General features: G+C 39.2%; 1 protein-coding gene across 1 annotated transcript in view; it reads right to left on the bottom strand.

Annotated features, from left to right (window-relative positions):
* Window positions 1-505: 505 nt before the first annotated feature.
* Window positions 506-18,445, bottom strand: part of RORB (RAR related orphan receptor B) — a 218,322-nt gene continuing 200,382 nt past the window's right edge. The window contains exons 9-10 of the mRNA XM_038403352.2: window positions 11,999-12,111; window positions 506-10,443 (exon numbers count right to left, since the gene is read on the bottom strand). Coding sequence (XP_038259280.1) covers window positions 10,288-10,443; window positions 11,999-12,111 — 269 coding nt within the window. The 3' untranslated portion in view covers window positions 506-10,287. The remainder of the gene's footprint in view (window positions 10,444-11,998; window positions 12,112-18,445) is intronic.

Raw genomic sequence — 18,445 nt, forward strand, 5'->3', positions numbered from 1 at the left:
TATTCATGATTTTTAAAAAAAACCCTCAATGGTCACTTTCTAAATGAATCAGGCTGTAGTTTTACTCACATACACATAAATTAGGGCTCATATATTAAACAGGGGAGAAAGAGAGCAGAGAGAGATCAGAAGAAAACTGCAGATGTAAAAACAGTGGATGATATCCTGGCTCTGTTAAAGTCAATATGACTTTTGCCATTGACTTCAATGGGGCCAGAGTTTCAACCAATATGTCTCTTTGTCATTTGTGGTTTTGCTTTTTGCATCTACAGGCTAGTAAAAATACATCATTCATTATTAATTTATTATTATTATACAATTAAGCTTCAGAAACAAAAAATCAATGTTGGCTCTAGGAGGCATTTAGCTTTAGAAAGTACTTTTCATTCTTCGAGTGTGAGTCATTTTTTATTTGTTTTTTTACACTCATCATCAGGCAATGAAGCTCTTGTGTGTTGCCAAAGTGGTGAGCATGCTCACTGAGTAGCAAGTTACCCCACCTCTCCCTCAAAAATCAAATTAAATCAATTTACAACAATGTAGCTACAGCCAAGCACCAAATAGCTCAGGGTTTTGAAATCTGGGATTTAACATCTCACTTCACACTAACAAAAGTAATTGGAAATAGGATAAAAACATTAAACCTTTGAAACTTGGAAGTATATGAAAAATCATATCCGCTCACAATCCTAAAAGCAAGGAAGCATTTTCAGGGATATTAAAAATATTAGAAAGTTTCATTTAAATCTAAATAGCTATTTTTATTTTATTTATAAATTGGTAATCATAAAATACTAGCCATTAAAATCATACTTAGGATGCAGGAAAGGCATCCAAATGGTTTGCATGTTATTTATGCTCCTGCTTGTGTTGTTATAGCTGTTGATACTCTGGACACAGTTTCTTTTGTCTATTGTGATCTTTAAAATGTTTATTTGGCGAAGGTCAGTTATGGCTTCAGGTTACAGCTAATGAGTGGCCTGACCTCAAATCTGAATAAGAAATTAAAAGCATACAAAAATATTTCGTTCATGGGAAAGAAGAATTTGTTTTTATTAACATAATTCATGCTGGAAAGATCCATAAAAGCCATACGCTGTAAGGAAACATTATTTGCTTGAGTAACCTTTTGCAAATTGCATTGTTCAAATGCGGTCTTCAGGTATTATTAGCACAATACTCACTTTACAGACTCATTGGGAACAGGTGTCATTGACAGTCCTGTCTTATTCTTCCCCCATTACAAGCAAAAGTATACTCTAAACACCAATGGCTGATCAAAAGGCTTTATCTGTTACAATCAGTTTCCATTAAAAACTGAAGAAAACATTACACTTATAGGAAGCAAGTACATAGTTTGCTCTTTGATGTTTTTTCCTGTTTAAAAAAAAATTGTTACAAAGTCTTATGCTTAAACAGAGACATAGAAAAAATCAGTGTATTCACTGTCCCAAGTTATTTACAGCAAAAATTACAGAGACAGCATACATAGTAGTAGACCTTCCACAAGCATATATTAAAAGTAATTGCTTTTGAAAAAATATTTTATTTGTCCTCTACATTTCTACAATACATACTCAGTTTCTGTTTGTTTTGTTTTTAGTACTTTCTTTAGTGTTAATCAGATGAGGCAGACAATGCAGTAGTAAAATAAGGGATTTCTGTAGTCATTCAGATTCCTAATTTATTTATATTTGTTGTCCATCAATTACAGCCAGGGCAATTAGTTTGACATGAGAATCATCCCACAGAGATTAGCATAAAACTCAAAACACCCCTACATTTTCTTGAACAGGGTGTGAACAGTAGCTCAGTTAGAGTTTCGGTTGTGCTTTAGTCATGGCTACAAATACAGTCACTGAGCTGCTCCCTATAGCCTACTGGAGGTCACACTGCAGTAATGCAAGAGGCAGAGATTACCACAACTAGTTCACTTGTTATGCTATTCAGTGATTTTTTTTAAATAATAAGTGCATGAACAAATCCCCATCTACTGCACACAAATGCATGGTCCACACTTTAGAACCTCAAAGGGTTACATTATTATTAGAATTTCATATTAACAACAACAAAAAATTTGCCCGATTCAGACACTGAAGTGACACATTTAAAGAAAACAATTATAGTGCATTTGAATCCCAGAAGAAGCTGACAGACTAATCTATTTACTTTGATTTCTTAAGCTGGGCGTCTAATCAAGACAAATATAAGTGCTTTTTTTTATAAGCTGTTTTTAAGTAGAACAGTCTTCAAGGTAAAGTCTGTTCTCTGTGGCTGCCCATCTGGCCCTATTTGTTCTTGAACGCATTTGGGCTTTTGCTGCTTGAATAATAAGGGACCAATGTGGTTACAAAACTGAAAACAAGGAGACAATTTTCTAATTCTGTCCAGATATAGTTTCACTGTTGCCAATGTATAGCAATAAACAAGGAGCGTTGCCTTGCCTTGAAACATATACATGTTTCCCAACAGCAGTATCTTCAATCAAAGTCCAACAAATATGGAAAAACATTGTCATATCTACAGTAGATGAAGTTTTTTCTTTATGTTACTGTACAGAAAACAGCGTGCAAAGCAAACATTTTCTGCATGTATAGTTACAAAGAAACACTTAGAATTTATTGCTGCTATATTCAATGATGTTTTCTTTCACTCTCCCTTTATGATGCGGTTGAATTGTTAGGATGATAAATATATGTATGTACAATACATCAAGTTACTGAACTCACTGTCAACAGTATTATTCTCATTGTCTGCAAAAAATGTTCAGGCAATATTAAGCACCAAACAAGAATCTAGTCCTTATTCGTGGATGCTTTTGTGTGTTTCCTTAGGCTTTTAGTGTAACTAAATGGAAGGATTGTTTAAAAAGGACACTAGCAGATTGGCATAATCCAGCCATGTCATTGTACATTCAGACTGCCTTTTAGGGAGAATTACTGATCTATTAGATACCACTGGAGAATTTTTTCTCTTTTCACACTGGTTTTCTTTTTTTTCTATAGCGTAGGCTGTGCATGCAAGTGACTTTTATAGTTAAATGATCTACTTCTAGATCACTTTGGAGACTGTGCATTAGTGGGACATTACCATTAGTGATTTACAAGATTAACTGTGAGAACCATAAAGTCCAAGCCACTTGCCTTTGCTGGCAGAGAGAGAGACAAACAGAGAGAGTTTCCTGCCTTCCCAGTGGAGAAGGTCTCACAAGTCTCCAGGATAAGGACAGAGGAGGGCTTCTGTGGGGTGAATTAGCTTTAAGCTTGTTCCAAAGTGGGCCAGTCACTTCACAGATCTTGAGTGCCCCAGTCATGTTTGAGATAGGAAGCTCTCTCATTGGTCTGGGGGCTCTGCCTTCTAATGCCATACCTGTGGATCTCCATAACCTCCATGACAGGCTCGAAGTAGCCCAGAAAATTGAATAGCCTAAACTCAAGCTGCAATGTGCTAGCTACTATGGTGATGCCTGCCAGTATAAGAACTTGGCTAGATAGATCAATAGCTTTAAACCACTGGTAGCAGGGGCCTTAGTCTCTCCCTTCCAACTTTTGATGTGAGGTTTCCCACTCACCATTCCTATATGAGGGACACAGAGGTAGAAAGGGATCCTAGCTGCCCTCACCCCTAACACACTTGGGAGAAGTGATGTGATCTTATCATGGTCAGGGGTAGGAACAGCTTAGCTAGGTCAGGGACCTGGAGGAAATTGATTTTGTGTGTGTGTGTGTGTGTGTGTGTGTGTGTGTGTTTTCAAGTTCCCTGCACACTGAGGGCAAGGCAGTTCTTGTAAACAGATGAAGTAGGGGCCTGCTTAAGGCATCAAGGATTAGGACTGGGGAGGAGGAGCGTAGACTCCCAATTCTAGTGTAGTTGGAATATGGGAATATCATGCCTCTGGTGGAGTAGCAAAAAATACCAGTGTCTCAGTCAGAAATGAGCATAAGCTCAGAAGCCCATGGGTATAGGCTGGGAGAAGAGTTGGCTTAGTGGTCCAGATGGGGATAGGTTTGATGATCTGATACATCAATGAGAGTAAAGGAGCGTAGTTAATCTCTTTCTTTTCTATTGCTTGCTCTCAGTGATTATTTCTCCATATGGTCAGTCAGCAAAATGGTGGCTGTAACTACCAACATGTTATCATTTATTCTGGGTCCTCGTCCTTCATCCTATATGCCTCCAGCCATTCTGAATATAGCCCACATTAATGGTACCTTACTTCAGTATCTTTAAATCAAACTTTCTTTCGTCAATAGTCTAAATTCAATAAATCATACAGAGCTAATTTACATTCTGATTCTGTGGGGACATTTCAAAAAAATAAATTAATTGCTCAGAAACACTGTACTGAATGTGAAACAATAAATGAAGAAGGTACTGCACTGAGCTGAGTCAACAATGACAGTGAATTCAGTTTCTAACCAATGTCGTTTCTAATCATTGGCTTGAAAGCCTTGTCTGGATCTCTCATTTGGGCATCTAAATGTGTGCCCTTCAAAGCCTCTAACATTCTTTTCCTTATTATTACCATTATATTTATTTTTAATAATGAAACATCCCTGAGTGGCATACAGTGCAACATCTGCATCAAGCAGTGATTGTCATTTACAAAGTGTGAAACTTTAAAGGAAAGAAGAGGACTGATTCTCTGATCCATTGTTTTTACAGGATGTCAGAGACAGTAGGTAGTCCTTACAGTGGAGGCAGAAAGTGCTGGGTAATGTTAAGAATAGATAGTGTATTTTGTTAGTGTCAGGGAAAAGGAAGTTATTTTTGTCTTCAACAAAAGTTTCAGTTTCAACACACATATTTTTACAGGATGTGCTTAGCCCAAAATGATGGTAGCATGTTTCATTCTCATCTCATTACCCAGTTATATTTCAGGAATGTGTAATATTGTATAACAATATGGCCAAATCCTCCAGTCCCAGCAAGGGCTTTGTGTGATTCTGAATGCAGCACAACCAATGGCGATAGGCTGCATGGGGTAGGATAGTGTTAGGGGGAAGATGTAGGGAGACTGAACACCCTTTGTGACATGTTGTACAGCTCCATAGTAGCATAGGGGAGATTTTGGGGCCAGGGGCCAGGACCTGTGTATCTGTGATTATGCAGATCTACCTGCCAGAACACCTTCCAAGTCCTAGGGGCTACAGCACATCTGAGGCTACAGTAGCGTCCAGGAAGCAGCTCTACTATCATTCCACAATTTGGAGTGGAGGTGGAAGGGGGCAAGAGGAATGTTCCTTTCCCCAGCCTTTGCAGAGCACTTCTCTACACAGTTTATTTACACAAGGAACAGGATTTGCCCCCTTTTCAATGTAAATGTCATTATAGGGAGTGGGAGGGGGAACAAACCACAGCTAACCCAAAGAAAAATTCACACTACTGCAGGCTACCTACGATGAACATAAACAAAAAAACCAATCACTTCGTAAAACTTGTCTTGGGTAATAAACTTTTCATCCTCCCCACCTTCCCAAACACATAAATTGGCCCAATCTAAAAATCAAAGGTGAAGCAGAGGAAATAAATTATCCCATGTGCAATGGAGCTGAAATTAACAATGGGAACCACAAAGTAAAAACATTAAAATAAGTATGAAGGCAACATTTGACATGCATTCCACAAAGCTCAAATGGGAGCTCCAAACTCTGAGGCCTTTGATTATATCAGGTGCCAAATACCTCCTGGGAAGTGCTGAGGGCCCTCCGATTTCATTATCTATAACTGGAGCTAAGGGAGCTTGACAAATTGCAGAATCAGACCCTAAATGCTGCCAATCACAAACCAATCAAAACATATATTGTATTTGGAAACTGCTTGGTTTAATTGAGTGAGTTCTATTACCCTGTTTTCCTAGCAATCAGGAAAGTAATTTTCCCATTAGAAGGAAATATGACTCTTGGAATTAATTCTTTATACAAAGAGCTAACAGGAGTGACATTTAACCAAAATTAAATCTCTGTAGTAGAGTAACAAGCCGTCTACATCTGTCGGTTCAGACGGTGCGGATAATTTGGTTCAATGTAGTTGACTTATCTGAATAGAATACTAGAAATGGAGGAGCAGGTATGATTTTTTAAAACTTTCTTTTTTTGTTAAAGCATTGGAATTAATCAGTCATTGAAAATCAGTCTAATTTAAAGTGCTTGCCATTAAAAAAGTCTACATGTGTAAGTAGTTAATAGAGTGGTGGCTGAAATATGACATATTCTAATTGTAGGGAATTAACCTTTGCTGTCTTTGATACAATTGTGGAATCACTAGAGGTACTAATACTATATAAAATGATGCACAAATATGTTCTGAAATAAAATAAATAAAAAACTATGTTCTGTTTGCTGTTAAGTGTGGAGCTCATATTGTACATTGTTCTTAATATGGTTGTCACCTATTCATGAAAAAGGTATCAAATCCCCAATTTTTTTAAATTTGAATCATCACAAATGAATCATCATCCAAAAATTTGCACTAGAGTGCATGATCGATTAGTCATTGTTCTCTGGGTTTTAAAAGTTTTAGTCATCCAGTCAAGGAGCAGAAACAATACCATTTTATTTAAATTACCAGTCTCACGCCACAGTTAATGAATAGCAATTAGCAACTAGTCAATGTTTGCAAACAAGTTGTATCAAAATTTGTTTGTATTAAGTATTCAATGAATACTAACAAATAAATTGGACAATCAGGGTGTATTTGCAAATTATTCAAAAGCAATAAAAAAGTGGGATGCTAAATTCACAACAAATATAATTTGCAATGAATAAATTGAATAATTATAGTGGTAACTGTTGATAACTGTTACCTTTTTAATGGTGATCAAGGTTCTGTGAATCAGCAATTTTTAAACACCACTGTTATTTCCATCTTAGTGCAGAGGGGCAGCAGTGCACATTAAAAATAGTTTAAGAAAAAATCCCTGTTTTCTAATCCCAGTTTGGACACTGCTTCTTCTGTAGCCTTTGGCAAGGTTCTTAATTTATTTGTCTGAGTTTCACCATTTTAAAATAGGTATAATAATCCTTATGTATAAAGAGTGTTGCAAGGTTTAACTGGTTGAGGGTTAAGTAAGTGCTTTGATGAAGAAAAGCACTATATAAATGCTAAGTAATATCTTTTGTGTTTATATCCGGTAAACTTGATTAGAGTACAAGAGGTAAAATTCCCAAAGATAGTTGTTTTATTTTATGAAACAAAAGGAATGAAAAACTTTTTAGGAAGCAACACAGCATAATGAAGGACTGTTCTTATTTACCCACATAACAAAGCCTCATTATTTACCCCCCAAAAAGGACAATTATATTTAATCACTTATTCTATGGGTCTGAAGGGTGGGCTAAATTTATGATGTCTGGTCACCACAATATTGAAACAAACACTTTGAGGGTTTTCAACTATATGTTTTTGTTCTTGTGCTTAAAAAAAGACAAGCAGGGGATTAACCATATATAATTATAAATATACTCTTCTGAGCTGCTACCACCTGACCTGGTGGATAGTTTTATTTTTAGCTATATTCACATTTATTTGTTCTTACTGTAACATATTTGCATACCTTGATTGTCTGGGGGGGGGGGCAATGAGTAAATTCGGATAATCAAGGCTCTAGATAGTAATAATATGAGGAGGAAAAATGGAATTGGGGATCTATTCACCATTCTGCCACAGATGTCCTGCATGTCCTTGAGCAAGTCACACATTGGCTCTAAATTCTGCTTCAGATGAAGTCAAGTAAAACTCTGACTTTGGAGGTACAGGGTCAGCCCCTTAGTCTTCTTGTGCTTCACTTTCCTCCTTTGTAAAATGGGGATATAAATACATTCCTCACCATACAAGGGTGTTCTAGGGTTAAATCAGTATTTGTAAGTTGTATTGAGATGGAAGTTGCTATAGAAATGCAAATTTTATTTGTTTATTTTAGGACATTTTTGGTGTAATTAGTAATATCAGGGGACATGGCCCTGGTTTGGAAAACAAGTTATTTCAGAAATGGATTACAGTACAAAGTAATTTTGCAACCACAATCAGGTTTACAGCAAATCCCTTCCCAGCAGAACTACTTCAGCTGTGCATTTTTTGAGATTAGAAACTGGCAGGTAGAAAAAATGATCTAGTATAAAAACTATAGGTTACATGCATAGTAGAGGCTTAAAAAAATTATTGCTGTTGTGTCTTGTCTATGATTACGAAAGATAATGAGCATGCGAGACAAACAATTCTTAACTTTGCCCAGATAGGCCACTCCTATGCCAAAGAAACAGAAGAGTGGCCAGTGGGTGAAAGGAAATTCCCTTATCAGAATTTCCTATGGATTCATTGATAAGATGTAGGGTTTGGTCTCTGAGGAAGGAGGAGGAGGCGGAGATTCAGACCAGAATCCTGCAGATTCCTGGAAATGTGCCAGAGGCTCCGGGCTACCCGTGTGGAAACCCTGCACTTGCCTATCAGCTGTGGGGTCTTGGGGTGTCTCCTCCAGCTCCCTATCAACACAGTTCCACTGTGGAGCCATACCAACAGGGCTTTCCATGCAGGCTGCAGAAATCTCTTTACAGGGTAGTTCCGCTATGCTGAATGGCTATTAATTTCTATGTGGTTTGGGGGGGTGGGAGAGTGGGGAGGGAAATTCATCTCACTGTCGCTCACACTCTCAGAATTCTTCCTCTTTGCCAGCTATCCACTCTCAGGTCCCTGAACTTATGGAGAAGCCTCCACAGGATAAAAGGACAGTAGGGATTGTGCTATGGGGGAAGCTGAATCCCTCATCTTTCCACAGGTGGAAGGTCTACTGCGTGTGGATCTGGGAGAAACAAACACATTCTTCATTACTGCTTTTTCAGCTTGTGGTATCCTCCCACTCCCCTCGGCCCCGTATCTGTGGCACAAAGAGACAGACATGAATACAAACCATGGATTTGAACACTCTCAGGTTTGGGAGAATGATCCGGGACCGATTCACATTTGCATTTGAATGCTGCTACTCAGGCCTAGCTCTATTTTTAATTCAAATCTGTAAAAAAAAAAAAAAAAAAAAAAAAAAAAAAATCACATCCCCTCACTTACCTATCCTGAACCTCTAATAGTAGCACCTGAGCAAGATAGTTTTATGAAATGGAAACCCTCCATTGTCATCCAACAGCTTATGGTGACTTAGCGGGCAACAGAGTGTCACTGTCATCATCACCATGACCATCATCATATCACATTTTTACTCTTCAAAGCTATATTTTGGGCCTTCTCCTGGTTCAATTTAAGTCAATGGGAGCAAGATGGGCCCTGTATCTATTTCTCTAAGAAGCGCTAATAAAATATAATGTTTTGCTGATTCACAAAAATGTTCTGTTTGGGATAATTTACATTTTGACTCTGCGGTTTGGATACTTTACTGGCATGCTGTCCTGTTATGTTCATTTTTATATATGCTTTATTCCCGTAACAGGGAGAAAATTCCAAATAACTTTTCCTCTGCCCATTTGAACCATCCAGACAAGGCTTTTGCATCATTAATACAATCTTAATGTTTGATTTACAGACTGTATACTGCATATACACTCTATATGACAAGTTTCTCAGAAGCGATACCATCCTTTTGTTATATGTTGGTGAGTGAGGATTTAACTCTGCCTCCCAGAGCAAAATCCTGATTGCCAAACATAAATTTAATACATGACTTGGAGAGTAAAAACTGCAGGAGAGCCTGACTGAGCATCCTTTGAAAGTAGGCATGGGATTTTTAAGCTACAGCATGTGCATATATTACATATATATATATGTCTATAGTATACATACATATGTATATTTCATATATGCACAACAATTTCCAAGACAACTATAAATTTCTACATGCATTAAACTATCTAAAAACATAGAAATAGGCAAGTGTAATAAGTGGAATTTTCTTAAATTATATTTGAGCAATAAACAGCAAGAGTAATACTGCAAAGTACTGCTCTATTCTCATTTATATCTACAATAAAATTCTATGAACAGTTGTCTCCCAAAACATACCCCAATAAAATAAAATAAAAAAGGTAACACCCAGTGTCCTATATTTGTATATTTATGGTCAGTTAAAAAAAAAAAGAAGTAAAAGAAAGACAAGAATAAAAGAGCCCCACTCAGAGGTGCATATTTACATTCTTCAAACTGTAGCGGTGAAAAATAATTTTATTAAGTGCAGGACATTCCTAGTGTTGCAGTAGTGACATTTTTAATAAGTCTTCATGAAAACATTTCTTTTGTCTTAACAGTGATGCATTCCAGGACTATGTGACAATTCTATCTTCCCCTTCACTTGCAGCCCGTGGTAGAGTCTGGATTGAAAAGCTCCTTGTACAATGGAGGAAACAGTGTATTCACTATATCTGGATGAGATTGCTTAAATACCTGCAGTTTCTCTCCATGCAAGTTGCAAAGTGCAGTAATGGTTGGTATCTTGGCTACTAACTGTAAGGGGGAAAAAAGAGCAAGAAAGTGTTTAGAATAAAGCAGGGTTTCCAGAATGAACAGAGGTAGCATCCTGCTGGGTGGAAGAGTAACTGAGTGTGATTCACTGAGAACAGTGAAACCTGTTTAAAATGACCACACCAACTGGCAAAATTAAATTGTCTAGAAGAGATAGTTTTTTAATTAAAGGCCAAACACAATTGTCCTAAAAACCTTGGAGTTACTTTAAAGTGGCCATTTAAGAAAGAGGGCTGCATATTGGAGGTGGCCCTTAATGAAGTCTCATTCCCATAATAGCACCAAATAAAACCACTAATGGTTGTTGTGAAAAAAGAAGGAAATAAGATAGGGTACCAGGGAAAAGAATAGCAATAACTCCCTTTCTTTTCCCTAGAAAAACTAAGCATATAGCATGCTGCTGTTAACTGAATCAAAATACCACTACATAAACCAAGATAATTTCCTGTGGAAAGTAACATTTTTTTTGTCTAGCAATAGATTTGTGTGCAGTTACATGAGGAGTCTACCTAATTAAAATGTCTCCATTTCCTCTGAATTTACAATTTATGTAATGCATGCCACACATTTTAGAGTCCTTCCTCTGGCAAAACTCTGATTGAAATTAATTGGAGGTTTACTTATTTACTAGGACTGCCTTACTTTTCTGATGACAGTTTCAATATCTTTTTTACAGTAGTACATATATTTGACAAATATGAAATCTCTAAAAATTACAAAATAAATGTGATATATATTTGTGATCCTTACAGTGGACATGAAAAAAGCAAGGGGCCAGATTCGCTATGCGCTCTCCATTTGATTTTCTAGAACAATGTGCCTACACTTTCCCCCGATGTTAGCAGGTATGTGTATAGGAGCATTTCAGTAAGAAGCCTTACCAGCCCAATTCATAAAGCTATTATCTTGGTTCTACTGAAATCTGGAAGGGACCCGCCACACTTCAAGTTTACAAATTTTATTTCTCTTTTAAACAATTACAATTACAGCAACTCAGAAGCAAAATAGTTTGGCCAATAGAATAAAGAATAAATACCAGATTTATTCAGGATGATCTATGGCTGTGAACCGTCAGGGATAACTCAATGCTATGTTCCCCTTATGTGATTGCAAATTCCAGAATTTATTACCCCCTCAGTCGAACAACTGAAACAAAATATTATAAAATGGTAACACTTTCTTTCTTACCCTTATTCAGTGGGGAAATATATTAAGACTGAGCTTGCTTTCTGAATTCTTATATTAATATCTTCCAGAGTCTTCTGACTCTCATTCTCAGTGAATTCTTTAAAAAAAAAGATTACATTTTGAATACTGCATTAGATAATCTGGTAATGACTAAATTGCCACTTCACCTTCGGCAGCACTATTGCTGTTCCTCCACTTTGAAATCATCCTCTATCAAAGCCTTACTTTGGTTATCAAATATATAAGAGTTATAATAGAATTGCTATGTACATGTTGGCAACGCTCCTGAATCTTTAGGAACACTTGTTCCGTAAATATAGTCATGAACTAACATGTTCTAAGGATCTACCTTTGCCAAGGTCTCATCATCAAGATGGTTCTTCTGAATCACATGTTGAAGTGCAAAATAAATCTTTTCCTGAAGTTTCTGGACCTTTCTTGGTTCTATTAGCCAGGCTCGATCTGACAAAGAAGAAAGGCAAGGGCTAAAGCCAACAAGAATTAGAAAAGAAGGCTCATCCACACATGGGCACCACATACCAGGCTGACAAAGGTTAATAATAATCTTATTATGCTGAGGAACTGCAATGCTATTAACACATGATTTCAGAGGCAGGATATTATGAACTAGTATAAGATCACCTGGGAGTTCAAGTCATGGACCTGAAGTACGTACTTGCTACCAATGCACTGCCTTTACATGTTTGAACTTGACTATGCGAACTTTAAAAAAAGGACAAAAGAGAGAAAGATGTGACAAAATGGACAACTCCTGCAAAAAAATTACACAAGGTCCAAGCAATTCATTTATTCTCTGTTCTTTTCTAGTTCATATTTCTCTATTTCATATCTCACAGATGAAATACAAGTAATGCTATCTGAGTGTCTACTGAGTACAGAAAGAATAAACAAACTGATCAAAGTAATCACACCTCTTTGACAGTAATAAAATATAACACTTTAAAAATTTAAAATTAAATAAACCAGAGTCTCAACTGGGCTAACATTTTGAGACCAACAGTTAAGTCTGAATGAACAGAAATAGTTTCCTTCAAAAGAGTTTCTTAATACTTTAGAGTAATTTTTTTGTTGCAACATCTTGAAGTGTAATTATTTAAAAAATACACTCCTTTTTAAAAAGAAAAGGAGTACTTGTGGCACCTTAGAGACTAACAAATTTATTAGAGCATAAGCTTTCGTGAGCTACAGCTCACTTCATCGGATGCATTTGGTGGAAAAAACAGAGGAGAGATTTATATACACACACACAGAGAACATGAAACAATGGGTTTATCATACACACTGTAAGGAGAGTGATCACTTAAGATAAGCCATCACCCACAGCAGGGGGGGGAAAGGAGGAAAACCTTCCATGGTGACAAGCAGGTAGGCTAATTCCAGCAGTTAACAAGAATATCAGAGGAACAGTGGGGGGTGGGGTGGGGGGGAGAAATACCATGGGGAAATAGTTTTACTTTGTGTAATGACTCATCCATTCCCAGTCTCTATTCAAGCCTAAGTTAATTGTATCCAGTTTGCAAATTAATTCCAATTCAGCAGTCTCTCGTTGGAGTCTGTTTTTGAAGCTTTTTTGTTGAAGTATAGCCACTCTTAGGTCTGTGATCGAGTGACCAGAGAGATTGAAGTGTTCTCCAACTGGTTTTTGAATGTTATAATTCTTGACGTCTGATTTGTGTCCATTCATTCTTTTACGTAGAGACTGTCCAGTTTGGCCAATGTACATGGCAGAGGGGCATTGCTGGCACATGATGGCATATATCACATTGGTAGATGCGCAGGTGAACGAGCCTCTGATAGTGTGGCTGATGTGATTAGGCCCTATGATGGTATCCCCTGAATAGATATGTGGACAGAGTTGGCAACGGGCTTTGTTGCAAGGATAGGTTCCTGGGTTAGTGGTTCTGTTGTGTGGTGTGTGGTTGCTGGTGAGTATTTGCTTCAGATTGGGGGGCTGTCTGTAAGCAAGGACTGGTCTATCTCCCAAGATCTGAGAGAGCGATGGCTCGTCCTTCAGGATAGGTTGTAGATCCTTGATGATGCGTTGGAGAGGTTTTAGTTGGGGGCTGAAGGTGATGGCTAGTGGCGTTCTGTTGTTTTCTTTGTTGGGCCTGTCCTGTAGTAGGTGACTTCTGGGTACTCTTCTGGCTCTGTCAATCTGTTTCTTCACTTCAGCAGGTGGGTATTGTAGTTGTAGGAATGCATGATAGAGATCTTGTAGGTGTTTGTCTCTGTCTGAGGGGTTGGAGCAAATGCGGTTATATCGTAGCGCTTGGCTGTAGACAATGGATCGAGTGGTATGATCTGGATGAAAGCTAGAGGCATGTAGGTAGGAATAGCGGTCAGTAGGTTTCCGATATAGGGTGGTGTTTATGTGACCATCGCTTATTAGCACCGTAGTGTCCAGGAAGTGGATCTCTTGTGTGGACTGGTCCAGGCTGAGGTTGATGGTGGGATGGAAATTGTTGAAATCATGGTGGAATTCCTCAAGAGCTTCTTTTCCATGGGTCCAGATGATGAAGATGTCATCAATGTAGCGCAAGTAGAGTAGGGGCATTAGGGGACGAGAGCTGAGGAAGCGTTGTTCTAAGTCAGCCATAAAAATGTTGGCATACTGTGGGGCCATGCGGGTACCCATCGCAGTGCCGCTGATTTGAAGGTATACATTGTCACCAAATGTGAAATAGTTATGGGTCAGGACAAAGTCACAAAGTTCTGCCACCAGGTTAGCCGTGACAGTATCGGGGATACTGTTCCTGACGGCTTGTAGTCCATCTTTGTGTGGAATGTTGGTGTAGAGGGCTTCTACATCCATAGTGGCTAGGATGGTGTTTTTAGGAAGATCACCAATGGACTGTAGTTTCCTCAGGAAATCGGTGGTGTCTCGAAGATAGCTGGGAGTGCTGGTAACGAAGGGCCTGAGGAGGGAGTCTACATAGTCAGACAATCCTGCTGTCAGGGTGCCAATGCCTGAGATGATGGGGCGTCCAGGATTTCCAGGTTTATGGATCTTGGGTAGCAGATAGAATACCCCAGGTCGGGGCTCCAGGGGTGTGTCTGTGCGGATTTGTTCTTGTGCTTTTTCAGGGAGTTTCTTGAGCAAATGCTGTAGTTTCTTTTGGTAACTCTCAGTGGGATCAGAGGGTAATGTTTCCAACACACCTCTGACCAACATATTAACCCACAGAGACCTTCCTGCCAACACTACAAAAAGAAGGATTCTGGGTGGACTCCTCCTGAAGGTCGAAACAGCAGCCTGGATTTCTACATAGACTGCTTCCGCCGACGTGCACGAGCTGAAATTGTGGAAAAGCAGCATCGCTTACCCCATAACCTCAGCCATGCAGAACACAGTGCCATCCACAGCCTCAGAAACAACTCTGACATCATAATCAAAAAGGCTGACAAAGGAGGTGCTGTCGTCATCATGAATAGGTCGGAGTATGAACAAGAGGCTACTAGGCAGCTCTCCAACACCACTTTCTACAAGCCATTACCCTCTGATCCCACTGAGAGTTACCAAAAGAAACTACAGCATTTGCTCAAGAAACTCCCTGAAAAAGCACAAGAACAAATCCGCACAGACACACCCCTGGAGCCCCGACCTGGGGTATTCTATCTGCTACCCAAGATCCATAAACCTGGAAATCCTGGACGCCCCATCATCTCAGGCATTGGCACCCTGACAGCAGGATTGTCTGGCTATGTAGACTCCCTCCTCAGGCCCTTCGTTACCAGCACTCCCAGCTATCTTCGAGACACCACCGATTTCCTGAGGAAACTACAGTCCATTGGTGATCTTCCTAAAAACACCATCCTAGCCACTATGGATGTAGAAGCCCTCTACACCAACATTCCACACAAAGATGGACTACAAGCCGTCAGGAACAGTATCCCCGATACTGTCACGGCTAACCTGGTGGCAGAACTTTGTGACTTTGTCCTGACCCATAACTATTTCACATTTGGTGACAATGTATACCTTCAAATCAGCGGCACTGCGATGGGTACCCGCATGGCCCCACAGTATGCCAACATTTTTATGGCTGACTTAGAACAACGCTTCCTCAGCTCTCGTCCCCTAATGCCCCTACTCTACTTGCGCTACATTGATGACATCTTCATCATCTGGACCCATGGAAAAGAAGCTCTTGAGGAATTCCACCATGATTTCAACAATTTCCATCCCACCATCAACCTCAGCCTGGACCAGTCCACACAAGAGATCCACTTCCTGGACACTACGGTGCTAATAAGCGATGGTCACATAAACACCACCCTATATCGGAAACCTACTGACCGCTATTCCTACCTACATGCCTCTAGCTTTCATCCAGATCATACCACTCGATCCATTGTCTACAGCCAAGCGCTACGATATAACCGCATTTGCTCCAACCCCTCAGACAGAGACAAACACCTACAAGATCTCTATCATGCATTCCTACAACTACAATACCCACCTGCTGAAGTGAAGAAACAGATTGACAGAGCCAGAAGAGTACCCAGAAGTCACCTACTACAGGACAGGCCCAACAAAGAAAACAACAGAACGCCACTAGCCATCACCTTCAGCCCCCAACTAAAACCTCTCCAACGCATCATCAAGGATCTACAACCTATCCTGAAGGACGAGCCATCGCTCTCTCAGATCTTGGGAGATAGACCAGTCCTTGCTTACAGACAGCCCCCCAATCTGAAGCAAATACTCACCAGCAACCACACACCACACAACAGAACCACTAACCCAGGAACCTATCCTTGCAACAAAGCCCGTTGCCAACTCTGTCCACATATCTATTCAGGGGATACCATCATAGGGCCTAATCACATCAGCCACACTATCAGAGGCTCGTTCACCTGCGCATCTACCAATGTGATATATGCCATCATGTGCCAGCAATGCCCCTCTGCCATGTACATTGGCCAAACTGGACAGTCTCTACATAAAAGAATGAATGGACACAAATCAGACGTCAAGAATTATAACATTCAAAAACCAGTTGGAGAACACTTCAATCTCTCTGGTCACTCGATCACAGACCTAAGAGTGGCTATACTTCAACAAAAAAGCTTCAAAAACAGACTCCAACGAGAGACTGCTGAATTGGAATTAATTTGCAAACTGGATACAATTAACTTAGGCTTGAATAGAGACTGGGAATGGATGAGTCATTACACAAAGTAAAACTATTTCCCCATGGTATTTCTCCCCCCCACCCCACCCCCCACTGTTCCTCTGATATTCTTGTTAACTGCTGGAATTAGCCTACCTGCTTGTCACCATGGAAGGTTTTCCTCCTTTCCCCCCCCTGCTGTGGGTGATGGCTTATCTTAAGTGATCACTCTCCTTACAGTGTGTATGATAAACCCATTGTTTCATGTTCTCTGTGTGTGTGTATATAAATCTCTCCTCTGTTTTTTCCACCAAATGCATCCGATGAAGTGAGCTGTAGCTCACGAAAGCTTATGCTCTAATAAATTTGTTAGTCTCTAAGGTGCCACAAGTACTCCTTTTCTTTTTGCGAATACAGACTAACACGGCTGCTACTCTGACTCCTTTTTAAATGGCACCAGATAAAATAAATTCTAAATTATCTGGGAGAATACATTTACAGAAATAGCTGCTTGCAATCTATCTTACTTGTACTGAAGTCAAAGGCAAAACTCCCCCTGATTTCAGAGAAAGATAAGGATCTATATTCTCCCAACTCATGGCTTCCTGAAACAACCATATGGCAAGTGGTGCAGCAGATCTTGATTCAATTCTGAGTCCATTAATACAATGCATTTACTGTACCAGTAAACTTTTTTTTGCTATCATGCTGCAAATCTCTCTCTCCCTTTCTCTGTCTATTCAGATTGGATCTTAGAAATAGTTTTTGGCTTTCAAACAGGAAATGAAAAATCTATCTTAGTGCAGAAGATGAATTTTACAGGAAGAGCCAGGAGGTGCAGAAGAGCCCTTCCCTCATTCAGATGCTTATTTCGTTAATCAGAGACAGAAGTGAAGTAATGGCACTGATTACATAGGATTATTGTAAACTAACCATTAATATAAATTTATCATACAGGCCAGATAATAGTGATGTTTCAACATATAATTAACAGGATACTATCATTTTGTCATGCCCTGTGTGAAGAGAAGTGCATAAAAAGGGTGTAGCATGAAAATATTGCTGTTTGGAACACACTAGTTTGAGCCTTTGCTGAAAAGAGACAGAGCTGAGGTCTCCAGACACTGAACAGATGCTCAGAGAAAGGAACCTTGTTAGAAAGATAAAGAATCTTGTTCACATAAGGTAAGCAACTGAATTCGGTAATAGCAGTAGCAGCAGTAACAAGATTAGCTAAGAGCTTACATAACACCTGCCTAAGTGAGCATACAGTAATATTCAGACTTCATATATGAAGTGCTAAATTTTATGCTGTCATAAAAACATGCACTCTAGTGGATTTAAACCAAGGCCCAGTGTGGCAGACTAGATTTATCACAGAGGGATATTCCCTAAGGATTTTTTCTCTCAGTAACAAGCATGGGTTTAAAAATGAACCAGCATTGTTGGTACACAGTGTTTGTGAATTACGTTTTGGTGCTTAATGCTACACATTAGGGCTGTTTGGCACAAAGCATAACAGTTGTTAAGTTCATGAAAAAGAAAGTGTTTGTCATAGTCATACATGGTGTTTCAACCCATCTGTCTGTCATATCACCCCTTTCCCATATACAAACACACACACACTGCAGAAAGAAGTGGCACATAGCATTCGCTTTGAC

Source organism: Dermochelys coriacea, chromosome 5 (genome assembly GCF_009764565.3).
Source record: "Dermochelys coriacea isolate rDerCor1 chromosome 5, rDerCor1.pri.v4, whole genome shotgun sequence".
Taxonomy (NCBI): Eukaryota; Metazoa; Chordata; order Testudines; family Dermochelyidae; genus Dermochelys; species Dermochelys coriacea.